The following is a 20,887-nucleotide window of genomic DNA, read 5'->3' as shown; positions in this document are numbered from 1 at the left end:
ACAGACGGCCCCGGCACTCACACACGTGCACATCTCCACGCTCCGCAGGTAAATCCGGCTCCACGACTCTCCGATATCATAATGCTTCAGATGCAGCAGCTCGTAGCATTTCCCTACAAAACACACAAACACAAAACCCTGAAGGAACACACACTCTCAGATGACAAAAGAGGAGACGGACACATGATAGCACTAAACATCAGAGAGATTCAGAACATAAAGGAGAGAAACGCATGACGGAGACACTGAGAAAACAAACCTCTAACACACACACAGATATACAAACACACGTTAACAAACATACTATAGTAATATATAGCATGCTATAGTAATAATAATATACTACAGTAGTGTATTATAGTGTAATTTCAGCACACACATGACATTGTCAGACTAATTGGTTTTATAATTCTCCTTTTGTTTATATAAAGTGGACAGTTATCAGTATTTCTACACGTTAAAATACTATAGTAATTTATAGTAAAGGGTGTTTTTGAACGATATCATAGTAGAGTATTATAATGTAAATATAAACTCTTTATTAACTTTGTTAATGAATGCTCCAGTAGTGTTAGGCTGAAATAAATACTTTACTATGGTAAACTGTGGTGTAACGTAGCATAATATACCCTATAGTTTTAGAAAACTACAGTATTGGGTTATTTTGTTTATATTAGAATACTTGTTGGGTTACCATAGCAACTGTAGAATCACCACAGCAGATCAATTACTGTAGTGCATGTTGCCATAGCAACCGTAAAATTACCACTACAGATCAATTACTATAGTTGTTTTGTTACCATAGCAACTGTAGAATCACAATAACAGATTAATTACTGATGTGCCTCCGTTACCATAGCAACTGTAGAATCAACACAACAGACCAATTCCTATAGTTGTTGTGTTAGCATAGCAACTGTAGAATCAACACAACAGACCAATTCCTATAGTTGTTGTGTTAGCATAGCAACTGTAGAATCAACACAACAGACCAATTCCTATAGTTGTTGTGTTACCATAGCAACTGTAGAATCAACACAACAGATTCATTACTGCAGTTCTTGTGTTACCATAGCGACTGCAGAATCACTACAACAGTTTTGTACAATACTCACCTTTTTCTCTGCGTACAAGCGAGAGCAGCTATTTAAATCATCTTGGCTCGAGTGCTGCTTGGTGTTGCAAGCTGATATTTTCTTATTATATCATTCTGCTTTGTCTATTTAGTCTTGCAAACACTTGTTTGTAAGTCAAGTAGTTTGACTATATTCTGCCGTTTATCATTGCTAGTCATTTCGGAAGTTCTAAAACGTAAATAGCATGGCTCAACAGTATTTACTATATGTTACTGTAGTATTTTTAATGGGTAAACTATTAAGCTAATTAACAATACTGCAGACTATAGTGTAAATAGTAATTATAATATACAATTTTACTTCTCATTTAAATAAAAAGGGCACTTATTGGCAAAAAAAAGTAGTATAAAACTAGGCTTTTAATAAGTTTTCTACAAAAAGTTTGAATGTATGATTGCTGGAAGTCTGAAAAAAGTGAACAATTAGGCTATATGTTTTAGGGTAAGATTTTAAGGTTTTCCAGGGATGATTTAGCACATGTTTACCATGGTGCTACCATGTTTTATGATATCGATTCGTTAGTCACACTTGTTTTGTTCCTTATCATGTTTTTGCTGTAATGTAAGCTTAATATTTAACGGTGTTTGAAATTAATCAGTAGCTATTAAACCGTTGATTATAGACATAAAGAAAGATTTAGGTGTGAACTTCTTAAAGAGCACCTATTATGATTTTATTTCACTTTTCCCACACAGATAACGCTAGTCCTGTTTTGAATCTGTCACTATGCTGACACATAGGTCTTTTTAGCTCCGCCCTTTTCTGGAAATAGCACAATCTCATTAGAATTTAAAGCGACAGTCACCAAAACACCATGATCAAAGCCTGAAAGGGTCAGTTTCAGAGAGCTAGAGGACATTATCTGTGTGCCACCTTGAGCTCAAACTTCACACATGTCTAGAGACAGCCGACACACATTTTACATCTTGTAGAAATAAGCATAATAGGTCTCCTTTAAACTCTATTGATATATATATATATATATATATATATATATATATATATATATATATATATATATATATATATATTAGTGTTTTCCACTGACTCTTCTCACACAGCGCTCCAGTGAATCCGTCAGCACAGATGCAGTGGAAAGAGTTTCTGTGAGTGTCCGTGGCACAAACGCCAGCATTCAGACACGGGTTCGACTGACAGACGCTCAGATCTCCACGCCGAGGAAGAAAACCTGAGGGAAAACAGATGTAATGTGCTCAGTCACTTACACTTGAACTCTTTCCCACAACATAAACACACATCTGACAAGCACCGGCGCTCCACTGCCACATTTCTCACACTCTAACACACACACAGCTGAAGCATGGCATGATCAGGCTGGTTTGCTGTGCTTTGGAGAAGTCATGGTGCTAAACTGCTAAAATCTTTGGTTACAGCATTGTTTGTTTGTTTTTTACATGCTGTCAAAGACTATTTTATTCATTTTTAGGGCGAGATTCAATTAAAACAATCACAAAAGTAAAGATATCGCTAGTGCAAATCCCTCTCTCTCTTCCTCATTGAGGGATCTGCTGTCAATAGCTGGATGAGCAATATATTGCACTGGTCCTTCATGTATTTAGACCTTTTTTTTTTACATATAACAACTAAAAGTTCTGTGTTTTTGACAATATTGCACTAAAAGCTGGCTGGAATTATTATAGATAACATTTTTAACATAAATATTTAATTCTACAACTTCTTGTAATACACTCATTGCTATAAGAAGTAGTTTATAGGCCTATTTGGTTTTAGTAAACGAGTATTAGATTTAAAGGTGTGCATTTTAACTCATCTTCATCTTTCATCATTTTCATGCATTGTTTGTAATCTTTCTGTGGTGGTTCATTCTGCTTTATAATAAGGCACTAAGTAAAATTAAATTAATACATGAATTATTTTCAGTAAAGCTGCTTTTTATAAGAGACATGTTTAATAAATGTCTCAATAGATGGGCCAGACATCCCACCCCCAAAAAACAACTGTAAACCAAGGGAAGACACTGCATGATATCCAGAAAATCCATGATGTGGGAACTGATTTGATAATTAAACCTTTGATGAATATATTAAAGAGATGTTCAGAGTCTCCGTGTTTTGTCCTCTAGAAAGCGGTGCGTGCGGCTGACGGTGTGTTTGAACAAACTCTGTGCATCTGCTGTTATAAACACGTCTGCGTTCTACAAACAAAGCGTGTCATTTATGCATTGACATAAACACCGCACTCCCAAAGTAAAACATCCGGCTAAACCCACACTTTCTGCCATAAATCCATCCTGGACAGAGAAACCTACGCTGCGGCTGGGTGACTGTGCATTATATTTCTTATTACATAAGATAAAATATAGCACTGTAAATATTCAAATGATGATTTATTTTTTTTTTGTTGTTGTTGTTGTTAATTAAGCCACTAAGTTAAAGTTTGTAGCACTTGTTGTTTTTTATATAAATTAAGAATAATTTTGTAATATTTCTAAAATGAAAATAATAATTATTAAATAAATTTAATGTTTAATTAAATTAAATTATAAAAGAAAAAGAAAAAATGTAAATAAAATAAAAGATAATAAAATAAAAGGAAAAAACAGAAAGAAAAGAAAAAAGGAAAGAAAATGAAATGAAATAAAATAAATAAAATAAATTTAAATAAAATAACACAAAATGTAAATAAAATAAAATAGAATAAAATAAAATAAAATAAAAGGAAAGAAATAGAAAGAAAATAAAATAGGAAATAAAATAAAATTTAATTAATATAATAAATTTTAATAAAATAAAATGTAAATAAAATAAAATACAATAAAATAAAAAATAAATAAATAAAAGGAAAGAAATAGAAAGAAAAGAAAATAGGAAATAAAATAAAATAAAATAAATTAAAATAAAATAAAATGTAAATAAAATAAAATAGAATAAAATAAAAGGGAAGAAATAGAAAGGAAAACAGAAAAGAAAATGAAAAAAAAATTTTTAATAAAATAAAATAGAATAAAATAAAATAAAAGGAAAAAAAGAAAAAAGAAAAGAAAAGATCAAAGAAAATGAAACAAAATAAATGTAAATAAAATGTTAATAAAAAGAATAAAATAAAAGGAAAGGAAAGAAAAGAAAAGAAAATAGGAAAGAAAATGAAAGAAAATAAATAAAATAAAATAAAATAAATGTAAATAAAATAAAATGTAAATAAAAATTATAAAATAAAATAAAATGAAAGAAAAGAAAATAGGAAAAAATGATATAAAATAAATAAAATAAAATACATTTAAATAAAATAAAATGTAAATAAATAAAATAAAATAAAAGGAAAGGAATGAAAGGAAAATAGGAAAGAAAATGAAATAAAATTAATAAAATAAAATATGTTTTAATAATATAAAATAAAAGGAAAAGAATGGAAGGAAAATAGGAAAGAAAATGAAATAAAATGAATAAAATAAAATAATTTTTAATAATATAAAATAAAATAAAAGGAAAAGAATGGAAGGAAAATAGGAAAGAAAATGGAATAAAATGATTAAAATAAAATATTTTTTATAATATAAAAATAAAATAAAATAAAATAAAATAGAAAAGGAAATAAAAGGATATAAAATCAAATAAATTTAAATAAAATAATTATAATATTTAATTAAATAATTTGCTTGATGCTATTAGCAGGTTTGGCATGCTATTCCGGGAGGGAGCCCTGAGCTCGGAGATAATTGATCCCAGGGCTCCTGGCTAGTTAATTAGCATGTAAGGGGGTCTGAGATCAGGTAGGTCTTGAGAGCTCCCCCTAGTAAAGGAGGAAAGGGGGAGATGGGGTGGATGGGGGGATTCTTAAAGCAAAGATAAGGCAGTAGGGTGAAACCGGTCTATTTATTGTAGGCTTGGATCACTCTGAATGGATTATTGCTGATTACTGAAGGTAGACCAGCCATGATAATACATATCACATGCTCCTCTCCAGATAAATGTATGAGTTTAATGTCTTACCGTTGTACAGTCGTGTGTGTGAACTGCAAAATCCCCACTTCTGATCACGGTCAAAGTTGTGTGTGAGCGAACACCTACACAAATCATACAAACACACACAAAAACATTCATCAAATCAATGATCAAATGAATATGTATTGGTTATATTAACTTAAAAGGGACAGTTCCCCCCAAAAAATCAAACGATTTGTTCAAAAATGCTGATTCATTTATGAATGGTTAATAAGGGGTAATTGTCGAGGGATTCAATGAATCATTATCAGTCGTTTAAATGTCAGTGTTAGATGTAAATTTGATGTCGTTTCAACATCAAGGTCATCATTTCACAGTTTAGATTTTTTTTTTTTTTTTTGACGTCAATGTTAGATGTAAACTTGGTGTTGGTTTACATCAAGGTAGTCAATTGACAAAATCAGTTGGTATTGTTGACGTATTTTTAACATTTTTGACATATTTTTGGTGTGTTTTTGACGTGTTTTTGACATATTTTTGGTGTTTTTTTACATATTTGTGACGTCAGTGTTAGATGTAAATTTCATGTAAAATCATTTCATATTTTTGACATATTTTTAACATGTTTTTGACATATTTTTGACATATTTTAGACATGTTTTTGACGTGTTTTTGACATATTTTTGTTGTGTTTTTGACATGTTTGTGACGTCAGTGTTAGATGTAAATTTCATGTAAAATCAATTCATATTTTTGACATTTTAACATTTTTGACGTATTTTAGACGTATTTTAGACATGTTTTTGACGTGTTTTGACATTTTTGACATTTTCAACGTATTTTTGATGTATTTTAGACATATTTTTAACGTGTTTTTTACATATGTTTGACATATTTTTGACATGTTTGTGACGTCAGTGTTAGATGTAAATTTGATGTAAAATCAATTAATATTTTTGACGTATTTTTAACATATTTTTGACGTATTTTTGATGTATTTTAGACACATTTTTGACGTGTTTTTGACACATTTTTAACATATTTTTGACATATTTTTTCATATTTTTGACATTTTAGACATATTTTTTTACGTGTTTTTGACATATTTTACACATATTTTTGACGCATTTTTTTTACATATTTTAGACATATTTTTAACGTGTTTTTGACATATTTTTGACATTTTTGACACATTTTTAAACACATTTTAGACATATTTTTAACGAGTTTTTGACATATTTTTGACATTTTTTAACGTATTTTTGATGCATTTTAGACATACTTTTGACGTGTTTTTGACATATTTTTGGTGTGTTTTTTGACATGTTTGTGACGTCAGTGTTAGATGTCAATTTGATGCAAAATCAATTAATATTTTTAACATATTTTTGACATATTTTTTTCGTATTTCAGACACATTTTTGACATGTTTGTGACGTCAGTGTTAGATGTAAATTTGATGTTTTGATATCAAGGTAATCAATAGACAACAAATCTATTAGCATTTTTATGTGTTTTTAACATCAATTTTGGATGTTAATTTGATGTAGATTCAACATCAACGTTGTCATTTCCCATTTTTGATCTTTTTAAGTCAATTTTAGATGTCAGTTTGATGTCATTTGGATATAAAATCCATTTTTGACGTCAATGTTAGATGTCAATTTGATGTCGTTTTCACTGGGTAGCTAAAATAAGAATTAAATTAGTCCTTAAACTAAAGTGTTATCTTTTTGCCACAATCAAAAATTCCTAAATGTCAGTAAGTAAATAACAAATTCCTATATGCCAATAAGTAAGTTATGAAAGATTCTCAATTTTTGGTAGCGGATCCAGTTGAAACCAGAGTCTCTCAGCAGTGGTCATAAGCAAACCCTCAGGTGTGTTTTTACAGTGAGAGTTGCTCCATATGGAGATCTGCACACACTTGTTCACATTAAAAACCGCACCGCCGCTTGATCTCTCATCGCTGCCCTGATAAAAGTCACTCATGCTCACTGTTTATAAGTGTTTATGAAATCGGAGTGCAGAGTCAGTCGTCCACACACACACACACACACACACACACACACACACACTGGGTTAAATCTGCAGGTCAATGGGTTTGGTGGAAGTTACTCAAGGAACATAAGTTACATCAGAATTAATGGCTGTGTGGTAAGATGTGTTGCAGTGAGGTTTAACTCATTAAGGATGTGGTTTGGATTCTTTTATGCGGTTTTAAAGGGATAGTTCACACAAAAATGAAAATCTCCTGTACTTTACACACCCACAGGTCATCCAATGTGTAGGTGACTTTCTTTCTCCAGTAGAAGATTTTAAACTGAATCCGTGGCGCTTGATGATTCATACAATGGCAGTAAATGGTGACAGGTTTATAGATTTAAAATATTACATATACACATGTGGATAACTCATCATAAATTGTTCAATTTGAATCTCTTCACATCTCAAATTTGTGTATGTATGTCTCGACACTGTCAATGTTAATCTCAGGTGAAAGAATCTGTGGTTCTCAAATGAAGGAAAAAAGTTCCCCGTTTACAGGTTGTAATTACGAGGACGTGAACTCTATTTACACGTTGGAATCTCGTAATTACTGACATTATGAGCTGCTGTGAATGCAGCTCTCAGCTTAAAGAAGTAAACCAGCCTAAACCAAATATTTATGCCAAACCTAGACTCATATTCAGCCCCAATCCACCTGACTTCGGCTCTGTACTTCTGACTACTATAGTCAGGGTTCCTATACCTTTCCTAAGTCACATCTAAGTATTTTTAAGCACTTTCCAGGTGCATCTTCAAACTATTCCAGCACTTTTCTAGTAATTATGGAAAGGTACATATTTATATATGACATCACATTATATCCAATGGTATTTGTTACAGTATTCTGTACGACCGTTTAATATTCTAGATAAATTTCAGATAAAATATTTACCACAAGCACAACATTGAAAAACTCACTCATTTAATCTCCTAATTGCAACTGTAGAATCACCACAACAGATCAATTACTACAGTTGTTGTGTTACCATAGCAACTATAGAATCACCACAACAGATCAATTACTACAGTTGTTGTGTTCCCATAGCGACTGTAGAATCAACTCAAAAGATCAATTACTATAGTTGTTGTGTTACCATAGCAACTGTAGAATCAGCACAACAAATCAATTACTATAGTTGCTGTTTTACCATAGCGACTGTAGAATCACCACAACAGATCAGTTACTATAGTTGTTTTGTTACCATAGCGACTTTATAATCACCTCAACAGATCAATAACTGCAGTCGTTTTGTTACTATAGTGAGTTTAGAATCACCACAACAGAACATTTACTATAGTTGAGTTACCATAGCGACTGTAGAATCACCACAACAAATCAGTTACTATAGTTGTTTTGTTACCATAGCGATTGTATAATCACCTCAACAGATCAATTACTGCAGTCGTTTTGTTACCATAGAGACTGTAGAATCACCACAACAGATCAATACTATTGTTGTGTTACAATAGCAACTGTAGAATCACCTCAACAGATCAGTTACTATAGTTGTTTTGTTACCATAGCGACTTTATAATCACCTCAACAGATCAATTACTGCAGTAGTTTTGTTACCATAGAGACTGTAGAATCACCTCAACAGATCAATTACTATAGTTGTTTTGTTACCCTAGCAACTATAGAATCACCCCAACAGATTAATTATTACAGTTGTTTTGTTACCATAGCAACTGTAGAATCACCACAATGGATTAATTAATTAAAGTACTTGACTACAATATGGATCAAACACACTGCAGTATTTTACTATGAATTGCTATAGTATTTTTCATGTAAGTGGTTAAGATCTGATTGTATTTCCTTTTGTGGTTTGTTGAGTCACACAAAGAGACGATGATGACAGGTGAACACTATTATTAGTAGTAACCGAAAACATCAAATTAGCCAAACTATTTACTAAACAAATACATTCTCCGCATGCAGATTCCTGCATCTGGATACAGTTTAGAGACCGAGAGCGAGCTTCTGAACTTCAGCATAACATTGTTGACTAGACTAAGGTAAAAATACAGGGTTTAATGTTTATTTCTCTGTGATTAAAATAAAAAGTCTCATCGAATGTGTGCAAACAGTGCACATGTGTGTGTTTTTGTGCATGTGTTTCATACCAGGCCTTGTTGGAGTTCACAGAGATGCACTGGTTATAAATCTTCCCTCCAGAGCGAAAAGGAAACTTGCATTCTTTGCCATCTGTTGTGAAAACTAAACACACACACACACACACACACACACGCACGCACGCACACACACACACACACACACACACACACACACACACACACACACACGTTTGTTATCTACAAATTGCAAACAGAAACTGTGAGCTGAAAGCAATTGAAGAAGAGTTCATACCTTTCTGAGTAACAGCCTTGGACTGTCCGGAAAGTAATATTTTAATACCAGGAGGCTGCTTGCGCTTTAAAGAGAGAGAGAGAAAGAGAGAGAGAGTATATATATTAATTATATGATATATTAAATAATATGATATTATCACGATCACCAGCGATCTTCCCACTATAGATCGCTGGAAACATTCACATTCACACAAACTACAATCCTGCCTCATAATAAACTACAAATCCCGTCATGCAACACACACACACACCTGCTCAGAGTCTCTACTGATAAGACACTCAAAGCTAAATCTACTCACGGACTGATTCATGGACTATACATTATGCACAGTAACACACAGTTTTGTGTCCTGTATGTGAACATTACAATGGGTTTTCCCTTGCCTTGATTTCTGTGATAAACCTTGCTTTGTTTTGTTTGTTTATTCCTGTATGCGGCATGCCTTCTGACCACTTGCCTGCTATTTCGACTACGACTCTGAATTTCCATTTAGATCTGTTTTGATCTGTGTATTGACCACTGCTTGCCTGACCATCCTGCTTAATAAAGACCTGCATAAGGATGCTCAAGCATCACCATCACATTACAGATATATTATTAATATTTTTATTTATTTATTTATTTGTTTATATTTATTTATTTATATTTTATTTATTTTTTTTTTATTTTTGTTTCACTACTACTACTATTTAATGAGTTTTCCAAACAGACCATGACCCTAAGCACACTGCCAAATTAGGCAAAATGTGCTTTAAGGACAACAGAGTGAATGTTTTGGAGTGGCCATCACAAAGCCCTGACCTCAATCCTGTAGAGAATGTGTGGCCAGAGTTGAAAAAGCTTGTGCAGCAATTTTGTCAGGAGGAATGGGCCAAAATTCCTGCAAACTATTGTGAGAAGCTTGTGGAAGGAGACCCAAAAAAACATTTGACCAAATAATTCCTTAAAATACCAAGGAAATGTGTGTAAACTATTGACTTTTTCTGTCTAGAAATCAATAAAAAAAATCTCAAAAAAAATTCTCAGATTATTCCGGAATTTAGCAAATGTAAATCATTGAGGTAATCCTAACAGACCTGAAATATTAAACCTTTAGTATGATTTACCATCAGACATAAAAATAAATAAAAATAATTGGTTATGTTCCTCTTTTTAGAGTGCATGTAAACTTCTGGTTTCAATTGTGTGTATATATATATATATATACTAAAAATATTTTTTTTTTCAAAATACAGCACATTCAAACAACTAAAATGAGCTGAAACAACACAACACTTGAGATTTCATTGGGACAACTTAATTGTTTTATGTTTAATCCACATAAATTTGTCTAAAGTGTTGAGCTAACTTAATCAATTTGTGCTGGGACAACGTGAATGAATTGTGTGGAACCCTGCATTCTTTGTATGCACGTTTCTCCAATATTTCGCAAATGATGTTCAGGAATGTTTCACAGTAATATTTGTTCTTCTGGAGAAAGTCTTACATGCTTTATTTCAGCTAGAATAAAATCAGTTCTTAATATTTTAAACCCATTGTATGGTTAATATTATTGGCCCCTTCAGCAATATTTGTCTGTTATACAATGACTTGCCTAATTAAGGTAGTTAAGCCTTTTAATGTGACTTCAAACTCAGTACTAACATCATAAACATAATCTAGTAAAATATTATGTGCTGTCATCATGGCAAAGACAAAAAAAAAGTTATTAATTAGTTAATAAAACTATTATGTTTATGAAATTAAAGCTGAGCTCTTATGGGACACTCACCGCTCCAGCACACTGCAAACGGGGCAATAAAATCCAAAGCACCAGCAGAAGCAGAAACTCTCGACGAGTCACAACTGGAGGAAACACATAAAAATCCAAGCAGGACATTTCTGTACGAGTCGTTCTGTGGCAGCTTTCACCGGGAATTAAATCTCCTGATGATCCGACACAGTGTTTGTCCTCGCGGGAATCCCCCATTATCTCGCCGAAGATGACGCCTCTTGAGCGGCAGAACCCAGGAGAAAGTGCCGCGGTCACACCTGGAGGACCAAACCCAGCGCGAGCCCATGATGATGTAATGCCGATCCGCATGCTTTGATGTCGGAGTGTCGTCAATGGCAACCGGATCAATCAGTCCACCCACCCGTGATGAGAGAGGCGCGTGTGTGTGTGCGTTAGTCCTATACAGACCGAAACTATGGGCATTCCTCATATTATGAGCAGAGACTGAGCGGAAAATATGAACAGCCAGCTGGTGTGTGTGTGTGTGTGTGTGTGTGTGTGTGTGTGTGTGTGTGTGTGTGTGTGTGTGTGTGTGTGTGTGGGTGGTTAATGAAAAACAGAGCTTATGATAACATTACATATTAAAATACCAATGTTGGATTTTAAAGGGATAGTTCACTCAAAAATGATTAATAACATAAAATAAGTTGTTATTACCCTATATATGTATATATAAAGTAATATAATTATAATATATAATGTAATCTGTATTTATTAGTGCAAATAATACTAATAACAACAGTATTTATGATTAACATTCTTCTGTTTTTAGATGATGAATAATAATAATAATAATAATAATAGTAATAATAATAAAAAGAAGAAGAAGAAATAATAATCATATTTATCAATAGTTTGCTTGGGTTTTATTCATATTATTATTATTATTATTTTATAATAAATAACAACAACAACGTTGATAATAATACATATCAATATTATTAATCATACTCATCAATAGTTTGCTTGGGTTTTATTAAGATTATTATTATTATTATTAGTAGTAATAATACTAGCATTACTATTCTACTACTATACTAGTATATTGCTAGAATTATTGTTGTTATCGATATTGTCAAATTAATAACCATTCTTTAATTATATAATAATAATACTATTAATTTTAATTTTATTGATTAACATTATTATTCTGTTTTTGGGGGTGAATAATAATAATATCAACAACAACAATAATAATAATAATAATAATCAGTATTAATAATAATACTTATCAATAGTTTGCTTGGGTTTTATTTATTTATTATTATTAGTAGTAGTAGTATTAATACTAGCATTACTTTTATACTACTATACTAATATATTGCTAATATTATAGTTGTTATTGATATTATCAAAAATATTACCATTCTTAAAGTATATAATAATAATGATGATGATGATGATGATGATGATAATAATAATAATAATAATAATAATAATATGTCCCCATTTTTCTTATAGAGTAACATTCTTCTTCTGTTTTTTTCTACAAAAAATAATAATACAATGAATAATAATAATAATAATATTAATACATACATATTGATATTATTAATAATACTATAATATTGGTAATTTCATTGATATAAACTAATAATCAGTCTTTAATTTGTATAATAATAATAATAATAATAATAAAATGTCGCCATTTTTATTATTGATTAACATCTTCTTTTGTTTTTTTATTGGGGGGGGGGTGTAAATAACAACAGCATTAATAATAATAATAATAATAATAATATCACTTGGGTTTTATTCATATTAATATTATGATTATATATATATATCAATCACAGTTATAAAGGTGGAGTTTGGGTGTGTGATCGGAGTAAAACGGGAAGAATGAAATACTCTTAAAGGCACAGGCCACCCAAACGTAAAAATTGACTCACTAAACCAGGGCTGTCCAAGCTCTGTATTGGATGGCCGGTCAGTGTCCTGTATATTTTAGTTCCAACCCCAATTAAACACACCTGAACCAGCTCGAAACTTCCAGGCAGGTGTGTTACAGGAAGTTGAAGCAAAACTATGCAGGACACCGGCCCTCCAGGACTGAATTTGGACACCCCTGCACTAAACACTCCCTCAAGTGGTGCTAAACCTTTATGAGTTTGATGAAAGCTGGAAACCACTGACTTCCATAGTACTTCAGCTTTCTTCAAAATATCTTCTTTTGTGATCAACAGAATAACTCACACAGCTTTTATAACAGTGATGACAGACGTTTCAAATTTTTGTGAACTGCCCCTTTAAATTTTAACTTCCCGCGGATTTTGAAAGACGTGTCTGATATGGTTTAGCCACACCCACTTCTCAAAACTATGAATGAATATGTGGGTCAAATGCCACAGTGTGAACATGCCAGAGTGTGACGTCATCTGATTACAGCAGTTGCGCCACAGGTGAGTGTTTAACCTATTCATTGTAGTGCTGAGGATCATCCCATCCAAAATTATGGTTTGTATATACATTATATATGTGTGTCCAAATTTGTAAGACATGACAAATCATTAACTAGAAATAAAACATGTAGGATGGGAAAGACAACAGATCAGTAGAAAAAAACAAGGAGAATAAATAGGGAGCAAATCAGACACACTTGCCAGATTTCACAACAAAAGTATCCCACTCAACCATCAAAAGTACCCCAAAACATGTCTAAAGGGCATTCAAACGGCATATATGGCATCCATATAAGCAAAAATAAATATAAATATTCTCGAAACAGATTTTTAGGGATTTTAACCAACATAATAGAAAACCACCCAGCGGACATGGATCAAAAGTAGCCCAATTCTGCAGGAAAACTGTGGACTTGGCAACCCTGAAATCAGTTGGCAACAAACAAGGAACCGGTGAACTGAATAACTAATAAAGGATAACTAGATTCATGGGGCTAAACAATTATGGAGTGAATATTGCGACAAAACTATACAAAGAAATCCAGCTGAGATGAGATGAGTTATTAACACTATTATGATTAGAAATTTGCTGAAGAAATCTGCTCTCATTTAAACAGAAATTAAGGAAAAATAAACAGGGGGGCGAATAATTCAGAATATATATATATATATATATATATATATATATATATATATATATATATATATATATATTTAAAATCTACTGAATGTTTAAAAACCTATGGTGCGCTTTTACCATTTTTCCTGTAGAATTCACAGTAACTTACTAGTTTTAAATCAAAATGTTAACAGGCAAATCAATGTAAATTGAACTTGCTGGAAAATCATGTATTAATATTTACAGTACTATTTATTATATTGCATTTCATCTATTATTATTATCTACTAAATATCTTACAGTACTACTACTGTATATCTCCATATTTACAGTATTTGGATATCTTTACTGTAAAATATACAGTATTTTTAGTGCTTCTGACCTGTGATATATTATCATACATTAAAAAAAAATCTTGCAATGCATTGTTCATTTATCTATTTACAGTAAAACAGTCCTAAACTACGGTATTTTCTATACTGGGAATATTTTTTTTACTGTATTTCGATTCACAGAAAATTAAAAATGCAGTTTAAATTACGGCAAGAGGATATTTCCCACAATACAGTGACACACCGCATAAATATCAAACACTAAAACACATAGAATTAATATATTACAGTGAAATACGATAGGTAATTTACAACGATTGTTAACAGTACAGCTTCTAAGCCACGAATAGTTTACCGATTCATTAAAGAGGATTGACTGTCTGCGCATCTGAGAGGTATAATAAAGGGCAGGGTCATGACTTCTCCAGAGTTTTACAGCGCATTATGAGTGTACATTAGTCCCGTTTCTTGTTTACTTTTGGCATCAGATAGCGGCTTGAGTCCGGAAACAGTGACACGTGATGTCAGATTTGACTCGTGCGCTCACTGATAGGATAAAAAGTCTAAGAGTTCTCCTGCAGGCTGGCTTTAGACTTTGTCAGGAGTTAAACAGCTCAAAGCTGTTTTCTATGACTGTGTGGACTGGGTATTATTATTTTTTGTACAGATAATGTGGTTTTATGATAACATTATTTAGCAGTGAGCTGATTTCCAACTCGGCAATTGGTTATATGCACACAGACCTAATGTCAGTCAGCCAGGGCTTCCGGGTTAATTGTCATCCCATACAAAATCACAGTGTTTAAGATCTGATTTCTTTAAAAACAGCGATCATCATTGACCAAGTAAGAAGCACTGCATTGAATTATGTTTTTCTGCACCATGCTTAAAATATAGAAATTAATTTTACTCAAGGATTTTCAATGGAAAGTCTATTCATCTGATTATTTGAATTACATCACAACACTGATGCTGTAAAAGGAACCTTATGAAATTGAAAATGTGTCAATAGCGCATTCAAAAGTCATTCAACCGCACTGGATAAGATGGCTCTTATCTATGGCTCTAAATGTCCACAGTCCTCCACTGGACCTTGGTCCCACGTTTATTTCAAAGGAGCACTACCCTGTACCAAAATGGCGGCTCTACTGTCATATTCCTTCCAATAGACGACAACAGGGTAGGCAACATCTAATGTAAATATATATTGTTGCCAGATCAGATATGGTTGCACCTGGAAGTTAATAAGAATTATTTATGAAGATTATATGAATATATTATGAATATATCCCTACTGAAAACAACAGCTTAAACCAGCCTAGGCTGGTTGGCTGGTTTTAGCTGGTCGACCAGGCTGGTTTTAAAGGGGTTTTGGCCATTTCCAGGCTGGTTTCCAGCCATTTCCAGCCTGGTCTTAGCTGGTCAGGCTGGAAGATGACCAGCTAAAACCAGCTTGACCAGCCTAGCCAGGCTGGGAGCCCAGCCAAAACCAGCTATGTCCAGCTTAAACCAGGCTTGTCAAACTGGATTTAGCTGGAAATGGCTGGAAACCAGCCTGGAAATGGCCAAAACCCTTCTAAAACCAGCCTGGTCGACCAGCTACAACCAGCCTAGGCTAGTTTTTCATAATATTATTCCCATTTATTGTATCTTATAACGTCTACTGCCAACATGTAAACCCAATCGTCACAGTAACATAAAAAACAGTAGGCTAGTTCTTCTAGCTCGATCTGCTTATAGCCCATTGCGTTGCTAAATTTTTCAAATTTTCACACTACTCCCACTCGCTATTTTGCTATTTTTACATTTTCTATGGCAATTTTTTAAAAGCAAGTTCTGATTAGATTTAAGGAATAATTTGACTAAGCATTTTTTGAAATAGTTACTTTTAGTAATTTTTTCGCGGCTATTTGTGCTGTTTCCCGCGAAATCCAACCGATGGAATCAAACTGAATTTGATTTATCAATAGCTACCCTTAATAGTTTTCTCATGTCAAAACTAGTGACAATCTTCATGCAGAAAATCTTTCTATCAAATCTGTATTGACTTTTTTGTATATTTGAATACGCTGGGGATATTTCTCATTATTTATTTAGTATAATGCATATTCTCCATTTTCTTTCTCTAAATTTGGTACAGTAACTTGCAAAGTAGTTATCATGGCGATGACCAAATAAACAAGTTTATTATAAAATCCTGTGTTTAATATGTGTTTGGTAAACATCTCTTCGTCAAGCAATCTTCTCAGAAGGGCTAATAATTTTGACGTCGACTGTAAGTAAACACGCCAGATGAGAACAGATGGGTTAGATTTGGGCGCCATCTTGTGTGTGGCAGACGCACGTGCACCCGCGCAGCGTCATGTTCATTCATTCATTCCCTCCTTCACTCATTTCTAATCACAGAACACCCGACAGACTAACAGACAGAAGTATATGTAAAGTTAATGATCTTTTCTTGAGAATTAACGGTACACTTCTACCAGAATAACAAGGAATCTCCCCGAATTCCGGGTCTTTTCCGGCCCGTTTTCCTCCGTATCCCGATGGGGGAATTCCGTGTGTGGATGCTGGGAAAGTCGCTCCGAGATTCCAGGGAATCCCTCTGAAGTCTCCTATAAAGTGCTCTGAAAACTTAGATTTACGATTAGATTTAAAAGAGCTTCACGGGAATCTCGCAAACTTCTCTAACGATCTCGATTCCTGAAGAGGCTGCGGATCCAGAGGTGAGTTTCATTTCTCTCTTAATAAGAACTAAAAGTAGCCTAATTAACGTTAACCTAAATTTTATTTTATAAAAACGAAAAGCTGATTTTTAAAGTGTTTGTATCATTATTAGTTTTACAGAAATGTTCGAGCTTATATATCAAAATTGACAAAATCAGTAAGAACGTTATATAAAAATAATGTGATGCTAATGTTTTAATACACGTGTATGAGGGAGACTGGTGATGGCTTAAAAAGCGATTAAGCAAACAATAAAAAAATAAAAATTGAAGGACAAAAACTAATATTTGGGTAAAAGTAAACATTTACACAAATACATAGCCTACTTTATAATGTTAACGTTAGTTTGTTTGTTAAGCGCCCACAGAACACAATTTATCGTTAATATAACATGTAAAAAAAACTTTAGCAGAAACATATGCTTAACAAAATACCGAGCAAATAGTTTGCAAGCCTATAACAGTCTAAGTAAAATATGTATTAATTAAGTTATAATGTAAATATATTAGCCTTCAACGTGTGCGTAAGTGTAGCTACATTAAAATGCCACTAAAGGAAAATGTTTAGCCAATTAATTATAGCTTATTAGTTAAAAAGGAAAATTTTTGCACTAGATTTTTTTTATCAACATGCTTTAATTAATATTTTGTACCTGAGTGATCATGTTCAACATATGATTTAGATGTAAAATCTAATGTAAGGTAGGCTGAGCTTGCTACTTTCAAGACCAGCTATTTTAATAATGTTAGCCATAAGCAAGTTTGTTGTTATCTTATGTAGTTTATTCATTATTCTAAAACCATGTAAAAAATAAGGTTGTAATTTACAGTAAAATACTATAGTGTTTTTGAACCACACTACAGTATTGTATAGTATTTACAACACTTTGTTAAGGAATGCCTCAGCATACTAACTATAGTTTTGGCCATTTCTAGGCTGGTTTTAGCTGGATAGGCTTGAAAATGACTTGCTAAAACCAGCTAAAACCAACTTGACCAGCCTGGTTTAAGCTGGATAAGCTGGTTTTGGCTGGGCTCCCAGCCTGGCTAGGCTGGTCAAGCTGGTTTTAGCTGGTCATCTCCCAGCCTAACCAGCTAAAACCAGGCTGGAAATAACTGGAAACCAGCCTGAAAATGGCCAAAACCCCTCTAAAACCAGACTGGTCGACCAGCTAAAACCAGCCAACCAGCCTAGGCTGGTTTAAGCTGGATTTTTCAGCAGGGATATTTGACCCAATGTTGGGTTATGACAACCCAGCATGTTTAGAGTGTACATATAATGTAGAAAACTGCAGTATAGGGTCATTTGTTTATGTTACTATAGTTGTTGTGTTACCATGGCAACTACAAAATCACCACAGCATATTTATGCAAGTACTTTACTATAGTATGGTTAAAAAAACACTTATTTCAACCCAATTTTGAGCAAAATATGGACAAAACTAAGTGCTCCCTGCGGAAAAATCCAACTTAAACCAGCCTAAGCTGGTTGGCTGGTTTTAGCTGGTTGACCAGGCTGGTTTTAGAGGGGTTTTGGCCACTTCCAGGCTGGTTTCCAGCCATTTCCAGCCTGGTCTTAGCTGGTCTGGCTGGAAAATGACCAGCCAAATCCAGATAAAACCAGCTTGACCAGCCTAGCCAAGCTGGGAGTCCAGCCAAAACCAGCTATATCCAGCTTAAACCAGGCTGGTCAAGCTGGATTTGGCTGGTCATTTTCCAGCCTGACCAGCTAAGACCAGGCTGGAAATGGCTGGAAACCAGCCTGGAAGTGGCCAAAACTCCTCTAAAACCAGCCTGGTCGACCAGCTAAAACCAGCCAACCAGCCTAGGCTGGTTTAAGCTGGATTTTTCAGCAGGGCTGGGATAATATTATTTAATTTAATCCAACGTTTGGGTTTGTCCATATCTGACTCAACACTGGGTTACGATGACTACCCAGTATTTTTGAGAGTGTACAAATAGTGCAGAATTCTGTCCAGTATTGGGTTATTTGTTTATGTGTTACCATAGCAACTATAAAATGACCACAACAGATTTAAGTACTTCAACATAGTATGGTTTAAAAACACTGCACTATAAAGGACTACAGTGTTTTTGCATGTGACCCCTTTGCCTCTGTGCCGTATGGTGTGAATGAGCTCATACTTGATACTTGATCTTTGGTTTTTGAGCGACACGAATCCTCTGAACTTTCTCCCACAGTGATAAGAAACACTAAGACTTAGAGTTAGATGCAGACGCAGGACGTTTGTTCGCCACTACAGAGCTGATTCACGGCATGAGCAAATGTGTGTCACGGGCGTCTGATGGTAACCATGTGTGGATGACAAAAACCGGCCCAAGACCCACGCCAGCAGCTTTATTATCCCCATATGAGCCACTTTTGTTTTCCTTACATGACACACACACAGACTCTGCAGATTTGGTTATTTCGGGTGAGTCAAGCCTCGACGTGTACACTCTAAAAAACGCTGGGTAGTCATCATAAGCCAACATTGGGTCAAATATGGACAAACCCAAATGTTCGATTAAATTAAGTTTTTTTTTAAAATATTATCCGAGCAGTTCGTTTGGTCCATAGTTTACTCAAATTTGGGTTGAAATAAAAGATTTGTTAGAGTGTACTACAGTGTTTTGAACCATACTATAGTAAAGTTCTTGAATAAATATGCTCTGGTGATTCTAGCTGCTATAATAGACCCTAAACTACTATGGCTGTGTCCGAAATCGCATGCTTCCATACTATATAGTTCGTTAAAGAATTACCTAAATGATTCACATTTGCTAAATACCAGAATAATGAGAATTGTTTTTGAGAAAATTTTATTGATTTCTAGACAGACAAGAGTTTACACAAATTTCCTTGGTATTTTTAGCTTTGCTTTTAAACTGTAAAACGTATAATATATATGGTTAAGTGTTTTGGGTCTTCTTCCACAAGCTTCTCACAATAGTTTGCAGGAATTTTGGACCATTCCTCTTGACAGAATTGGTGTAACTGAGTCAGATTACAGACAAGCTCTTCAACTCTGCCCACACATTTTCTATAGGATTGAGATCAGGGCTTTGTGATGGCCACTCCAAAACATTCACTCGGTTGTTCTTAAAGCACATTTGAACTAATTTGTCAGTGTGCTTAGGGTCATGGGGTTTTTGGAAGACCCATTTGTGGCCAAACCTCCTGGCTGATGTCTTGAGATGTTGCTTCAGTATTTCTCCATAATGTTCTTTCTTCATCTCTGCTGTGAAGTGGACCAGTAAAACAGCAAAACAGCCCCACAACATGATGCTGGCGCCCCCATACTGCACAGTTGGGATGGTGTTCCTAGGCTTGTGCGCTTTCCCCTTTTGTCCTCCAAATGTAACACTGGTCATTATGGCCAAACAGTTCAATCTTAGCTCCGTTAGACCACAGGACGTCTCCCGAAATTAGTCTTTTCCCAGTGTAATTCAGCTAGTTGTAATCTGGCTTAGTTGTTGATTCTGGCTTGTTGATTTTCCTATGTTGTCACACAAGGAAGCAGTGTGTTTGAGCTTTTCCTTCAATACTAT

At 33.7% G+C, this 20,887-nt stretch overlaps 1 protein-coding gene across 1 annotated transcript in view; it reads right to left on the bottom strand.

The window, feature by feature from the left end:
* The window catches only part of hgfac (HGF activator), a 25,018-nt gene extending 13,250 nt beyond the window's left edge, over nucleotides 1–11,768 (bottom strand). Inside the window, exons 1-6 of the mRNA XM_073907703.1 lie at nucleotides 11,254–11,768; nucleotides 9,480–9,543; nucleotides 9,236–9,329; nucleotides 5,108–5,181; nucleotides 2,185–2,325; nucleotides 1–113 (exon numbers count right to left, since the gene is read on the bottom strand). The exon at nucleotides 1–113 is cut by the window's left edge and continues 19 nt beyond it. Coding sequence (XP_073763804.1) covers nucleotides 1–113; nucleotides 2,185–2,325; nucleotides 5,108–5,181; nucleotides 9,236–9,329; nucleotides 9,480–9,543; nucleotides 11,254–11,565 — 798 coding nt within the window. The 5' untranslated portion in view covers nucleotides 11,566–11,768. The remainder of the gene's footprint in view (nucleotides 114–2,184; nucleotides 2,326–5,107; nucleotides 5,182–9,235; nucleotides 9,330–9,479; nucleotides 9,544–11,253) is intronic.
* Nucleotides 11,769–20,887: the final 9,119 nt, after the last annotated feature.

Source organism: Danio rerio, chromosome 7 (genome assembly GCF_049306965.1).
Source record: "Danio rerio strain Tuebingen ecotype United States chromosome 7, GRCz12tu, whole genome shotgun sequence".
NCBI lineage: Eukaryota > Metazoa > Chordata > Actinopteri > Cypriniformes > Danionidae > Danio > Danio rerio.
The sequence above is the reverse complement of the archived record's forward strand: the minus strand, read 5'-3'. Positions and strand labels throughout refer to the sequence as shown.